Source organism: Peromyscus californicus, unplaced genomic scaffold, assembly GCF_007827085.1.
Source record: "Peromyscus californicus insignis strain IS unplaced genomic scaffold, ASM782708v3 Scaffold_4__1_contigs__length_199733344, whole genome shotgun sequence".
Lineage (NCBI taxonomy): Eukaryota > Metazoa > Chordata > Mammalia > Rodentia > Cricetidae > Peromyscus > Peromyscus californicus.
Window position 1 is genome coordinate 48,708,964 of NW_026294562.1, and position 15,375 is coordinate 48,724,338.

A 15,375-nucleotide genomic window follows, 5' to 3' on the forward strand; every position below is an offset into this window, starting at 1 on the left:
GTGCAGTCTACTTAGTCTGTAAAATGTTACTCATGTGTGCATCTTCAGGGCTGAACATTTTGTATTGGATAACCAATTAGTGTGCTCTTTCCTGGGAAAGATTATTTCTTCTCCTCTCAGGTTTTACTCATTCCCTGTAGTTCTTTCTGTAGGTTTGAGGTCCCCAGAGCTTTTTGTCCATCCACTTTGGTATGTCCATGGTTGTCCTTGTTCAGCTTACTTTTAGATAGTCATTTTATGACATTTTCTCAGTTTATGTCCTGACATTCCTAGGAAGCATAATCTCACAGCAAGCTCCTTTAATTCTCCAGCTCTTACAATATTTTCACTTTCTCACATGCGTTAACCCCTATTCCTTGGGGTGAGAGTTTTATTGTAGATATATTCTTTGGAACTGGGCTCCATAACTCTGTATTTTAATTGGTTGTTGTTTTCTGTAGTGATCTCTTTTTGTTGAAAAAATAACGAAGTTTCCTTGATTAGAAGTAATGACTGCACTTACCTGTGGGTGTTCTGTACAAATATTTAGAATATAACTAGGGATTATACTGGTTTAGTAAAGTCATAGAGTCCCCTTTAAGATCAATCACTTCATTAACCCTGGGTAGTTCGCTAGGTTTCCAGCACTATGCATGATTTCTTTCTTGTTGAACAGTTTTTAAGTCCAATTAGGGAACTGTTATTCACCATGAAGACATATGTGACATTACTGTACCCTTAGGATTACTGTACCATCCTGGTTATTTTGTTCATGGGTGTCATAGCTATGTAGGACTGTTGGTACATTTCTCTTTTACAGGATGGCATGGTGCCTTCTGACACCATGAAAAGTGGTCCTCAGAGAGGAGGCTTTTAATTCAGTTCCAGCTCAAGGAAAGATTATAGGTTTTACAGGAAGTCTCCCTCCAGTCTGTCTTCTCTAGTCAATGCATGTGTCCTGTGAACTCAGTGTGCAATAGGGGCTCAATATGCTTTCTGGGATAAAGATACCAAATAAGATATTGAAATACTTTGCAAACGAACAATACCATAACCTGCTATAGTCCCACCACATCCTGGGTTCAGATTCTGAGATGCAGAAGGGGTTTTCACACACGTGAACAGCCCTGAACAGCTCAAGCTGTCTTTATTTATACTTCAAAAACAAGCATGTTTTCCCACCTCCTAACATTAACCTCTGGAAAAATCAAGTATTTTCCTTCAAAATTTTACATCAAAAAACTTTTAAATCAAAACCAATGCTCAGCATTTTCTTAGCTTGGCTAAATATCAAACCATGCACATCCTGTCCTTACAAAGTTGAAAGATGAGAAGAAACAGGCACACATTCTCAAGAATAACAATATTGTTCAAAACTTAACAAAACATATTTACAGAAATAAGGGTGATTTGTCATAACCTGTTTGCATATATTTAGCTTATATTTCTGTAACTATTCCCTTGTCCTATAAAATGGTCCTGAATGCCTAAACCTCACTATAAAAAAACATGAGCAGCATCAGTTCCCAAAGAATTTTAGGGGAAAATAGTGGGAAAAAATGGGGTTTCTGGAAATGATTAAAACTCTCCCATGCATGACAGACAAAGTGAAACGAAAAATTGTGAAGAGAATCCTCATTATGAGAGAGAAGAGAGCATGCATACTCCATGGTCTCAGCAGTATTCAGCACTGCCCCAAGGTTCAGTGGTCTTTTCCAGGTGAGAGACCATATCCACAGGTCCTGCCTTGCTGAGACCTGTTGGACAGGCATTCATGTGCTGATCTGAAAACAGGCCACAGGGTTCCCAACAGTGAACATCTTCAGTAACATAAACAGAACACACCCAAAATATGAGAACTCAATATGACTGACCAAAAACAATGCATGGCATTCATTAGCTATTCCTGGGATTTATATTTTTTTTTTAACTGAATAGGGTGTTACTTAGCAGAATGATGTTGAGTTTTATGAAAAGCGATTTTGTGTATATGTCTCTTTGTGTGCACATGTGTATTTCTGCAGAAAATTTTCAACTCTTGACTTAAGACCTTTAATTACTCCCTGTGTCTTGCATCCACATAATTTGAACACAGTTTTCCCTCCCTCTACTCCTAGTTCCTTCACATCTGCTCTCTCATCCACATGCACTCCCTTTCTGTCTCTCATGAGAAAAGAACAGGCTTCTCTTTTGCCTTCTTGAGCTCTTTTATCTTTCTGTTAACTTGTCTAACTTTGATATGATGCTGGTGTTTTATTTTACTATAGTTATTTTGTTGTGTTTGTTGTTATCTCTTCTCTCATCCTTGGTTGAATATTTGCTGCCTTGATCTGAAGCAGGGAACCACAGACACTGAGTTCAGGAATGCAATACTCTGTTGTTTTCAGAAGACAGTGTTTTGCAGAAGTTCTCTCCAATCTGTGTTTTTTTTTCAGTCTTTCTTCTCCCTTTTCTGCAATGTTCCTTGCACCATGTGGGGTATGATAGAGATGCCCTATTTAGAGACGAATGCCCCATGATGAAACTTGGGATCTCAAATGCAAAGGTAATAAAAAATGTGAGTTACAACATTGAAAGGGGACATAGTTAAATTAAACTGAATTGTTCCCAATACACAAAGAAGCAGGGAACATTTCCAAGAATACATGAGATTAAGAAATACTGCATATTTAGCAGAGCCTGGTACATTCAGTTGAGGCAGGTCCAAGCCCTGCCCCTTGCATCAAGGCTGTACAAGGTGTCACACTATAGGTAGCGGACTCCAAAAAGCTAGCTCATGCACCAGGGATGGATCTTGATCCTACTGTCAGGGGGCCCCTTAAGCAGATCAAGCTACACAACTGTCGTGCTATGCAGAGGGTGTTGTTCAGTCCCATGGAGGCTCCACAGCTGCTAGTCTGAAGTTTATGAGTTCCCACTAGCTTGGTTTTGTTGTCTCTTTACCTTGCCAGAGGAGGGAATGAGAGGTGGGTTTCAGAGGAGGGAAAGAGAGGTGGGTCGGGGGGAGGCAGCAGGAAAGAGAGGGGGACCTGTGGTTTGTATGTAAAATGAATAAAAAAAATCTTAATAAAAAAAGAAATACTGCATAGCCAGAAAAGCTGCCAAAATTAATATTTTTCTTCCAATATTACATGTACCTTATAACAATGTGCAATTATCATTCAAAGAGATACATTCACTGTGTACTCAATAGGGGGCAATCAACTAATCAATGTCCATTAACTGGTATCATGACATATGTAAATAACATTTATCTATGTCTAATACTTAAGATAATGAAATAATGGAGAAGAAGTATCTATCAATCAATGTAGCTAACTAGCTGTGTGTGTCTATATAGAAACAAAGAAACAGACAAAGATGGAAACTTTCTTTTGTTAATTTGGCTATGAGGGACATTTAAAAGGAATTATTTCATTATAGTTTATTACAGATGATTCATCTGGAAAATAGAAACTGAGGTATGAATTTTAGTCTTAATATTTTATTTGGAATTTGAAACATTAGATAAATTAGGAAACTGAGTTTGATATCATTGCCAATCAATATAATATAATCAAAATGTTGTTTTTCACAACACACACACACACAGACACACACACACACACACACACATACAAAACAAACAACAAAAATCCTTTAGAGTCAGAGGAGGTTATTACTCAGATCTATTCAATCAGTGAGCAATCACTGTAGAAGGAGAAATTATACTTGAAGTCCCTGTAAGAGAAAAAGGAAAGTGTGTTTCTTTTCAAGGTTCTTCTCATCTCTTGTTTTCCATTAGCCTAGAGTTTCCTCAGAAAACTTTATTGAACACCAAGGTTGCAGTATGTGGTCTCTTGATTGTTGCATAGGAAGTCAAGAACCATGTTCTCACTATGGTTATTTTTTTCATCCAGAAGAGGAAAAAAACACTTTTTTTGTGGGAATCATTGGCACAATGTCTCATTGTCAGCTTGGAAAACATAGAATATGGCAACAGAGACTGGGAACTGAATTGTGTCATTAGAACAAAACAGATAGTGGTCTATTGAGATGAATCAGTGGGTAATTGCATCTTGCGCCACACCTGATGGCCTTAGTTTGCTTCCTGATAGAAGTAGAGAACTGACTCCTGCAAATTGTACACTTCACCTGTAAATAATTGCAATCTAAAAGACAAAAGAGATAGTATATGAATGTGTCTAATATAAGATTGTGTCCAATAATGTTAACCACTTGTCACTACGCAGATAAACCCATGTACTCCTCCTATTTATAAAGCATATAGGGCTGTATGAAATATACAACTTTTTATGAGACTGAAGTTACTCTGAATAAGATCACAAAACTTTAGTCTGAAGTGGAATTTGTTAGTCTTTTCTTCATTATTCCGTAGACACTACTTTAGGGATATTTAACTTTGGTCCTTTATAAAACCTTCCCTAAAATTGAGCAATTTAGAATGTTATCTCATCAAATGGGTTGAACTTTAAAGAGATATATGTGCTATGTCCATTTTTGTGATTCTGTCTCTTCTTCCCTCTACCACCTTCTAATCTACTCTAGGAAACTAATTTTTACCACACAGGGAGAATATTCTATCTGTGAAGGATTCTTACTCCAGAGGCACCTTCAAGATGTGGTCAGTTTAGATCTAGAGTGATAAAGCAGAATTGTTAGCCACACAAATTACACACAATCTGCACATCTACAGCTGTCACGTGGGCTCTGACTGATATGTCATTTCACATTTCCTCACTTTTAGCTCATTCATTAGCTGGGCTTGTTTATTTGCATTTGGAACTGGAGATTTCCTAGGGGAACTGCAATTCTTATTTGCTACAGTCTTGCTACATTGCAGTTGTGGTAACTGTTTATCACATAGCAGTTTAGACTTACCCTGAATCAGGGATTTGAGAAATCTTTAAGTTCCATGAAACTGATATGCTTTGATATCGGTCTCAATTTTGTTTCATTTACAGTATCATTTGGGTGTAAACCTTTATACTTGCATTAGAAACCAAATGGTTTTCTACTTCATGATTTTCTGTGATTATTTCTCAGGCACTTGTTTATTTATTTATTTATTCTATGTATCTTTCATGTCATGTATCTTGATCCAATTCACTCATTAATTTCTTGTCCCTTCACATCTGCCCTCCACCATTGCACCCCTCCAAATAAAACAAAATTCATGAGAAAAAATAAAGAAAAGAAAAATTAAAAAATAGAAAAAATAAAAAATTTCATCATGGAAGCTGCAGTGTGACCCAACAAGTTACACCATATAACCCTTTGTCCATACATCTCTACTTACAAGTGTTCAATGTAAAGTGTCATTGGTCTGGTTTGAGGTCCTTGGTCTCCACTGAATGGTTGATGCTGGGCCCCCACTAGGACTCTTTCTGGACATCCTGCTGCTGTCCTGTGTTGTGGAGATCCTGCAGGTTTGGGTCTGTAGGTCATGTGCTCCATCAGATCATAGATGGGGTGGATATTGGAGCAGGTCAATTCATGACCCTGAGTCTGGGCCTGGGCAGCTGTTGGGTTGGTCTTCCAGATAGGAAATGAGGACAGCTCTCCCATGTTCACAATTTTGGGACTGACTCTACCACATCTTCAATAACAGGGTTGGCTCTATTGATGTGGGATGGTCTGTATGTCAAGTGTGTTGCTGATTGGTCAATGAATAAATCACTGATTGGCCAGTGGTCAGGCAGGAAGTATAGGCAGGACAAGGAGGAGAATAAAGCTGGGAAGTGGAAGGTTGAGAGAGAGAGAGATACTGCCAGATGCCATGATGTGAAAATGCCGGTAAGCCACGAGCTACATGGCAAGGTATAGATTTATAGAAGTGGATTAATTTAAGCTATAAGAACAGTTATCAAGAAGCCTGCCACGGCCATACAGTTTGTAACCAATATAAGTCTCTGTGTTTACTTGGTTGGGTCTGAGCAGCTGTGGGACTGGCAGGTGAGAGAGATTTGTCCTGACTGTGGGCCAGGCAGGAAAACTCTAGCTACACTCTTTTGTCCTGCTTTGTGCAAGGCCTACTCTACCAAATGTCACAGCTGTTTGGGGTCATGGATGGCTCTCCTACACTTATGATCACAGGCATTCTCCCATTTGCCCCAGGCATTGATGGGTGGGGGGAGAGGGCAACCATCACCCACCCATGCCATCTCATAGTGGAAACAACTCTCTCTTGTTCACTACTTTGGGGCTGGCTCAGCCCCACCACCAACAGGGTTGGCTCTATTGTGTGGCCCAGGGAAGGTGCAGGGCCTGCTCTCCCAAATGCTACAGCTGTTGGGGGGCAAGGGTAGCTTTCCTGTTCTTATGACCTCAGGGCCAGCCCTCCCATCTGCCTCAGGCATTGATGGGCAGGTAGAAGGGCATCTTACCCTAGCACATGCCACCACAAGACAGATGAGAGATGGGGACAACTCTCCCATATTCACATCTTCAGGGCTGGCTCACCCATGCCTGTGCTAGCAGGATTGGCTCTATTGTGCTGCCCTGGAAAGATGTAGGGTCTGCTCTTGTGAGTGTTGCAGCTGGTGGGGGTAAGGGACAGCTCTTCCACTCTTATGACCACAGGGCCAGCTTTACCACTTGTCCCAGGCATTGATGGGCATGGAGAAGAAGGACATCTCTCCTCAGTTCATGCCTTGATGTGGTAGAAGAGGGGTAGGGTTGTATCTCCTATGTTCATGTCCTCAGGGTTGGCTCACCTGTGCTCTCATCAACAGGGTCATCTCGGTTGTGCTGCCCAGATAAAGTGCAGAGCTCACTTTCCTCTGTGTTGCTGCTGGACAAGGGGTCAGCACCCTTACCATCTCAGCTTGGTCTCTTTCTTGCTTGTCTTTTCAAATATGTCTCTGTCCATAAGACCTGAACCATTCTGTCTCTCTGTCTCAGTGTCTCTCTGTCTGTCTCTGTCTACCTGTCTCTGTTTGTCTGTCTGTCTGTCTCTCCCTCCTATAAGACCCTACTTCTGCTCACTCTAATAGTGCCCATCTATCCAGTGTTGTAAGGTACCCTATGGCCCAAATTTTCTCCTCAGAGTCCAGAATGGGCAGCCCCAGGACTGCAGATGGGTTTCCCCATCTCATTCAGGTTGCTGTGATGCTGGACTGAGCCATACTTCCCCATTACAAGGAGATCATTATAGTGCCCAACTGCCTGGCATCAAATGGGTGGACTCCCTGTTGGTGCCTTTGTCTATGTTCTGCCCACCCCAGCCACATTGAATGGCGTGGGCTCTTGGCTGGAGTTCTGCCATGGGCCAGGGTTCTCAGGTACTTCTTAATATTCTGTTACCTAATCAAAATATCTTCTTGAACTCAAACTTAAAATTGCCCCAATTTTTTAGGATCCAATATCTTAAATTAAAAGCCTTTAATTTACATCATTAAAAATTAATGACCATTGTTAATTAAAGGTTTGTAGGTTGGTTTTGTTTTGTTTTGTTTTGTACTTGCCTTTAGCTTGATAAATGATCAGATTCTGGCAAGGGAAAAAGTTAAAAGGGGCTCATGAAAGCCTATCCTCTATTAAAGCCATTATTTTGTACAATATAAAGATATTATTTCATACAATGTACTAAGCTTATAATGCATAACTAGTAATGAATAGGCATCAGCTTGACATCTAAAATTATGCTTGTCTGTGTCTGGAACATTCTCTGTTGTTAAGTATGTAGAGATCTATGCCCAAAGTGCACTACAGGCTTGCATATATCTCTCCCAAATTGTCTGCTACATAACATAGTTCTGAGAATGTTATGGGCTCTGGAAACTCCAGGAAAATACCATTATGTCATACATGAAACTTAATTTTGTCAAATATCTCTTTAAACATTTCCTTTCTAAGACTCTCATTACAATTAAATAAATTGTCCAAATTAAGCTGGCAAATGATTGCAGGAATTTTAGTATTAATCATGTCACTAAAATCCTTTACTATCTGCAGGATAAAGCTATTATGTAATATCACCAAATACTTTAAAAACTTAAAAATTAAAAAGGGGTTATCATATATACCCACCTATACCCTCACATACTATGCTACCTTTAGTTATGCCAACTTTAAATATTTTCAAAGCATTTTACCTTAAGGGAATATTATTTTTCTGTTGCCCAAAAGCATTTGTCTTAAAGGATACAAAACCTAAGTAAACACTAAAGAAAAAGAAAGAACCTGAAGTTTTATCACTGAGGCAAAGTTATGCTTGTGTATTTCCAGAAAAATGAAGCCTTAGATAGCTCCTGATCTGATACATCCAACCAGGACATCCAGACACCACCAGACCAATGAAACATCTATACACAAATGACAAATTGATTAAAATGAGATGTCTCAAGAGTAAGAGTAAGCTGATAACTTGGGGAGAAATCAGGACTGTAAGAAAAATTGCTAAACAGTCTCATTAATAAAAAAAAAAAAACAGAACTAGATATTGGGGTAAAAATCGAGAGACAAAGTCTCAATTTTCCTTTTAAAATCAACTCAGAGATCTTTTCCACATAAGTTTTAAATTTTTCACTCTGTTTATTTGGTAGAAATATCCATTCCAATATAGTATCTTCCCTCTGCATTAAAATTCCTGTAGGAGAATGTTTAGAGGGTAAAATAACCAGAATGCAATCAAGCTTTGGATCCACATGATCCACATGTACATTCTGTATTTTCTTTTCTGCCAAAGCCAATACTCTCTCAGCTTCAGCTGACAATTCTCTTGGACTAGTTAAGTCATTGTCACCCTCTAAGGTTTTCAATAAATTACTCAGTCCATCGTTTTTTACCCCAACAGCAGTCTGTAGATAGGAAGTGTCTCTGAATAATCTTTGAAAGACATTATGAGTTCGTAATCAATCTCTCCTAATTTGCACCTTTTGGTGTTTAATTTTTGTAGACCTATTTTATATCTTAAATAATTAATAGACTCTCATCTTTGTAAGGCAAAATTTCATTTACTTCTTCAAACATTCTAAGGTATCTGCATTTGAATCAGCTAGTAAATTATCATCCATGTAATGATAAATTATAGATTTAGGAAGTTGTTTACATATTACTTGCAATGGCTAGAGTACAAAATATTGGCACATGGTTGGGCTATTTAATATTCCCTGTGGGAGAACCCTCCATTGATATCTCTTAACTAGCTGAAAATTATTTTAAGTAGGCACTGTGAAGGCAAACCTCTCTCTGTCCTTTTCTTGTAAGAATATTGGGAAGAAACTGTCTTTCAAATTGGTAAATATAAGAGGCCATCCTCTTATAGGTAACAGAGTAGACAAAGGAATTACAGATTGTAGAGAGCTCCTTGGCTGAATTACCTTGTTAATTGCTCTTCAGTCTGTTATCATTCTCCATTTACCAGATTTCTTTTTAATAACAAATGCAGGAGAATTTCAAGGGCTGATTGATTCTTCAATATGATGAGCATTTAAATGCTATTGTACTAGCTGTTCTAAGGCCTGTAGTTTCTGTGTTGTTAAAGGCCATTGCTGAACCCATAGAGGCTTGTCTGTTAACCATTTTAAAGGTAGAGCTGTTGGTGTCTTTGAAAGATCAGCATCTGTTGTGCCCTGTTCTCATACAATCTGGAAGTTGGTTACTGTTCTTTATAGTTCCTTATAATATTTTTCTCAGAAACATATGTTAGCTTATGGTTTGTTTCTGAGGTTAGAGGAATGTTAATTTGGGCATTCCATTGTTGTAATAAATCATGGCCCCATAAATTCATAGCTATATTAGCCACAAACAGCTTTAATTTTCCTCTCTGTCCTTCTGGCCCTATATAGTTGAGCCATCTTGATCTCTGTTTCACTTGAGATAGTGTTCCAATCCCTAAGAGCTAAATATTTACCTCCTGAAGAGGCCAGTTTGGATGCCAAGATTCTGGTGTAATTATTGTTATGTCCACACCTATATCTACAAGACCTTCAATGAGAACGTCATTTACTTGTATTTTTAATTTTGGTCTTTGTTCATTTATAGAAGTTTGTCAAAAAATTCATTTTTTTGGTTTTTCCTGAAATTTTTTGTTCTTTCTTCTATAGCTGTTCTATCACACTGAACAGTATGGTGTTTTACAATAAGCATTTTGTTATTTAATTGCTCTGGGAAGGAATTTCTTCTATGTTGGCAAGAAAGGACTGAACTGAATTTGCCATTGGGGCTTGTGTGAGGCCCCTCAGGGAGTTTCCCTATGCAAAGACAAAAGATTACCTTGTCTGTCCCTTGTTGTTCTATATTCATTAGTCCAATGTTTGCCTTTATCACACCTTCTGCATAACCCAGAAGGGAGAGGCTTTCTGCTGCCATTGTTCCTTGAAGAAACACTGGGCACCAGATGTAAGGTTATTATAAATTTTTTTAAAAACCTCAGAGACAGATATTGGGGTAAAAACTGAGAAACTGGGGAAGTAAAAAGAAGCCAGCCATGTTCTTACCACTAGAAATCCTCTGCAAAGAGAGCTATTTCCTGTACACCCATGCCTACATCCTTTCCATGCCCTGCCATCTCACTTCCTCTTTTTGCTCAGCTATACCACTTCCTCTTTCTGCCCAGCTCTGTCTCTTCCTGTGTGTCTGTACAGACCTCCAGACCTTTATGGTTAACTACTGTTGGAATTTAAAGGTATGTACCACCAAGTCTGGCTCTGTTCCCAGTGTGGACTTGGACTCACAGAGATCTGGGTGAATCTCTGCCTCCCAAATGCTAGGATTAATGGTGTGTGTTACCATTGCCTGACTTCTATGTTTAATGTAGTGGATGGCTTTTTCCTTTGACCTTCAAGTAAACTTTATTTATTGGAGCACAAATAATAAATCACCATACAGGACTCTAGCTCATCAAGTTGAGACTTTCAGAAAACAACCAGACACTATAGTATTGACTCAAAAATGATGCTGTTGTTTACTGACTGTATTACATGCTACTTATCAGCTTGTTAATTCAGGATACAAGTGCTTTCAACCAAGGGATAAAAGGCACACTTGTGATAGAAGACAGTATGATATTGAATTGCTATGCTATGGATTATTTATAAAAGTTTACATGAGATAGACCATATTACAACCATTTTGCTCAGTAAATATTTGCAACTAATCAATAGAATTAAGGGAGGTATCCCTGAAAGTTATGATTTTTTCGCATCTATCGAATCCTGTAATGGTTGCAACCATTTCTTTTTTATTGCCTATTCCATAAATAATTATGGGAATACAAATAGAGTTGTCTAAAATGTCTTGTATAACAAGTAAAACTAATATTACAGCAAAAAAAATCAGATTGTACTGTGTTTAAATATTCTGTCAATAAACTGCCTAGCAGAAGACTCTTTAGAAGTCTGATGCAGGGTGACTAAGTCAACCTGAACTGAATTTTCATTCTCACCTCTTCAAGTATCATTTCCTTGCCTGACAGGGACCTGCTCAAATGATCCACAGGGATAATTCCTCAACCCACAGAATGTTACTTCTCCATTCCACCTCATAGAATTTTGTTATGTCATTACAACATTCTATTATATGAAGTATGTGGTTAAAATTTAATTCTATGGCTTTCTGTCTTTCATTGTAACAATGCTGGATTAAATTGGATCTCTTGCTTCAAGGCTATTGGTTAGGGTATTTTTGCTATACACCAGGGATTCATAGACACAAAGACCAGAAGTGGTAAGAAGAACATCTGAGTGCATCCAGGACTAAGAGTCATCAAGAAAGAGAGGAAGTAGAGATGAGGGTGAAAGCAAACTTTAATGCCAGAATTTCCAGTACAGTGGATTTATGCTGGCAGCCACAGGATTAGGTCTTAGTTCACTAACCTAGTTGTCTATAGGTGCTTGGCCAATGGAAGCTAATTCCTATTTCCTTACCAGCAGAAGAAAATGAATCCACCAGTGGAAACATCTGACATGAAGGAAACATTCCACAAATTAAAAAATCAATTGCTGATTATACCTTCACATCAAACTGTAGGCAGAGTTTTCCTGTTTTGACAGCCTGCTCCCAAAAAACCAGCAGCCACTTCCCAAATAACTGACTTGGAGACTTAATATAAATTATAAATGCTCAGCCAATAGCTCAGGCTTGTTACTAACTAGCTCTTACAACATAACCTATGTCTATTAATCTATGTAAAGCCCTGAGGATTGTGGCTTTTACCTCTATTCCATTTTGCATGTCCAACTCGTTCTCCATTTGGCTGGCAACTCTCTCACTCCACCCTTCTCCTTCCCAGCATTCTCTGTTTGGCTTTCCTGTCTAACCTTATTCTGCTCAGTTACTGGCCAGTCAGCTTGTTTATTAAACCAATCACAGAGACAAATCTTCACCCTGTACAAAAGGGTTATTCCACAGCATTAAACACAGAGAAAGAGATTTATTTTGGAAAATATTCATCCTTCAAAATTGCAAGTAACCCCCTTTTGTGGATCATCTCTTCCTCCTCAGGAGGCTACATGTAAGCAGACAGCAGCCGTTATTCAAATGCAGCATGCATGTGAGGTTTCCAAGAAAGCCACTGTCATGGGTGAACTGAGAATCTTTTTTTTAAAATAATGCAACTTATTATTTTTCTTTTATTTATACAAGTAAGTCCAGAGGTAAACATTCCAAATCTATTGAGCATTCTCTGTCTGTTCTCATAGCTATCATTTTCTGGGTTTTATTTATTTATTTTTTTGGAGATTATGTAATTATAATATTTCTCATTTTTCTTTCCTTACTCCAAATTTTAAAAGTATTCAATAAGTTCAAGAAAATAAATATAGCTATCAGCAACATTCACAGTAAAATGAAAATAAAATGAGACATTTAGTAAACTAAATAATATAATTGTTTGACATTTTCAGTTGATTGGTTTTATTCACAGACACGTACCCAAATCCCTTGCTACAGTCAGAAGCTGTTAGCTCCAATGAGAAGCAGCTTTACGGAAGATGGAGTTTCTCAGGGCACCTTTGACATCCTTGTTCCTAAGAGTGTAAATTAGAGGGTTGAGTAATGGAGTTACAAATGTGTAAACCAGGGCGATTTGGCGGTCCTCATCATCTGAGGTGCTGGAGCGGGGTCTCAGGTACACCAGGCTACAGCCACCATACTGTAGCAAGACAACAGTGAGGTGGGAGGAACAGGTGGAAAAGGCCCTCTGGCGGCCCTCTGCAGAGCGCATGCGCAGTATGGTGGAAGCAATGAACACATAAGAAATGAAGATAAGCAAGAACGGGACTGTTAGCACCAGGATGCCCACAACATAAAGTACTGCCTGGTGCACATGGATGTCAGCACAGGCCAGGCGCAGGACTGGGGGCACATCACAGAGGAAGTGGTTGATTTCCCTGTGATGTCCACAGAAGGGCAAGGTGAAAATTAAGGCGGTGAGCTGCAGGGAAAGGAATAGAGCCAAGTTTAAGGAGCCTAGTACCATCTGGAGGCACAACTTCCGGGTCATGATGAGGCTATAGTGCAGAGGATGGCAGATGGCCACATACCGGTCATAAGCCATGATTGCCAAAAGAAAGCAGTCAGTGCCGCCTAGAGTGAGGAAGAAGAACATCTGTGTGCCACAACCAGCCAGTGATATAGGCTTCTGTATTCCCACGATGTTGGAAAGCATCAAGGGCACCACGTCTGTGGTGTAGCAGATTTCCAGGAGGGACAGACTGCCCAGGAAGAAATACATGGGTGTGCGCAGGGAGCTGTGTGTGCACACCACCCAGATGATGGCAGTGTTTCCACAGAGGATCATTAGATAGAGCAGGAGGAAGAGTGTGAAGAGGAGAGCCTGGAATTCAGGGACATTGGTGAACACACGGAACACGAACTCAGGGGGCCCAGACTGGTTGAGGACAGGTTTCCCAGACAGCATGTCTTGTGTGAGAAGAACAAGAAATGAATTCACAGAAATAAGTCTGAATTTTTTTTCTTAGAAATCTCCATGAATGCTTATCTATGGACAAATCTCCAAGACCAAAGCTTGTAGGTGATTCTGGTCAAGTTGTGTGTATGTAAAAGAAAAAGTACATTTTGTATATATCTCCTAAAAAGTATGTTGGTGTACTTAAAATTAGATGAATAGATGCAGTGTTCATGTTTTTAGTATACATTCTTATCCAAATAAATCGTAGACAGTAAGTATAGATCCTAGTTATGTTTTGCAATAAAATTCAATCACTACCAAAATAAAGATACACAATAATGTGAAGGCACCTTTCTTATTCCTGTCATTATTATGTATCAGAGCTATCATCAATCACTCTTACCTTTTATTACTGCTGTTTATCTTAATTGTTTCAATTTCTGTATGCAATGATAATGTACTTTATTGCACCTGGCTTACATATCATATCTGAAAAATTTTGTCAGTTGTTCTTTCAATTCTTTGTGCTAATACTATGTTCTTTTCACAGCTTTATCATGCTCTACATTATGACCACGCTAATTTTAATGAGACATTCACTTTACATCCATTATTTGTACTCTGTATCAAACTAGGCAAAAAATCTTTAACCCCACCTTTCATACTACACACTTTTCATATATTTATCCCTTCCTGAATATTTTTTTCTAAATTTCCCATTGTCAACCAAAGCTTTTTGTCTTGCACAAAAATTTGCACAACAAGGAATTACACAAAATTGTGTTGAAGTTAGAGTACTGCTACCTGAGATATGAATTGATGAAAAAAACCCAAACATTCAGGAGCAGAATTGAATTATATGTGAAAATTATTTGGTGATGAAAAAAGAGAATTTGTACATAAAAAATTAGAAAATACGTGTATGTAAAACATTTTCAGTTTTTATTCCAATTTCATTTTTTAAAATATAAAGAAACAATAGAATGGTATGAGGAGTTAAAAGAAAAAGTATTTTAAAATCTATACTCAGCTATAGTAACTTGTATTTTAGAAAAATAGGAAGACTTTCTGAGATTTACAGGAGCAGGAAAATATATATTATTAAATGTAATCAAAATATCTCCTAAATAGACTCTAAATTTCTAGATGTTTAATTCCAATATATAACTCCAGACTATTAAAGTATAATGTAAAATAATGTTTTGTATAATCACATGTGTAATATGCATTAAAATTAACTGATTAATGCAAAAGTTATGAAGTGCAAAATATGACAGGCATAATGAAGCTTACTAAATGTAAAACTACATCCATATTAAAAGATACACATAATTAATGTAATAATACAATCTACAAAAGTAAAATAACTGTACACACTTAAATCCAAAATTTATATAATTTGGCAGAAGTAGGAGAAATAAAAGTATGCAAATGTCCTCATTCTAAATAAAGAAGATTCAGAAGATATTTCATTAATGGCTAGGGAAATATATTTCAGAATAATTGTACATATTTTAAGACCCAAATTATTAATTCTTAAA

General features: G+C 38.0%; 1 protein-coding gene across 1 annotated transcript; it reads right to left on the reverse strand.

Annotated features, from left to right (window-relative positions):
* Window positions 1-12,883: 12,883 nt before the first annotated feature.
* Window positions 12,884-13,843, reverse strand: LOC128095635 (olfactory receptor 10Q1-like). The gene has a single exon (XM_052714796.1). It carries the CDS (start codon window positions 13,841-13,843, stop codon window positions 12,884-12,886), a length of 960 nt encoding a protein of 319 aa, XP_052570756.1.
* Between the last annotated feature and the right edge of the window lie 1,532 nt (window positions 13,844-15,375).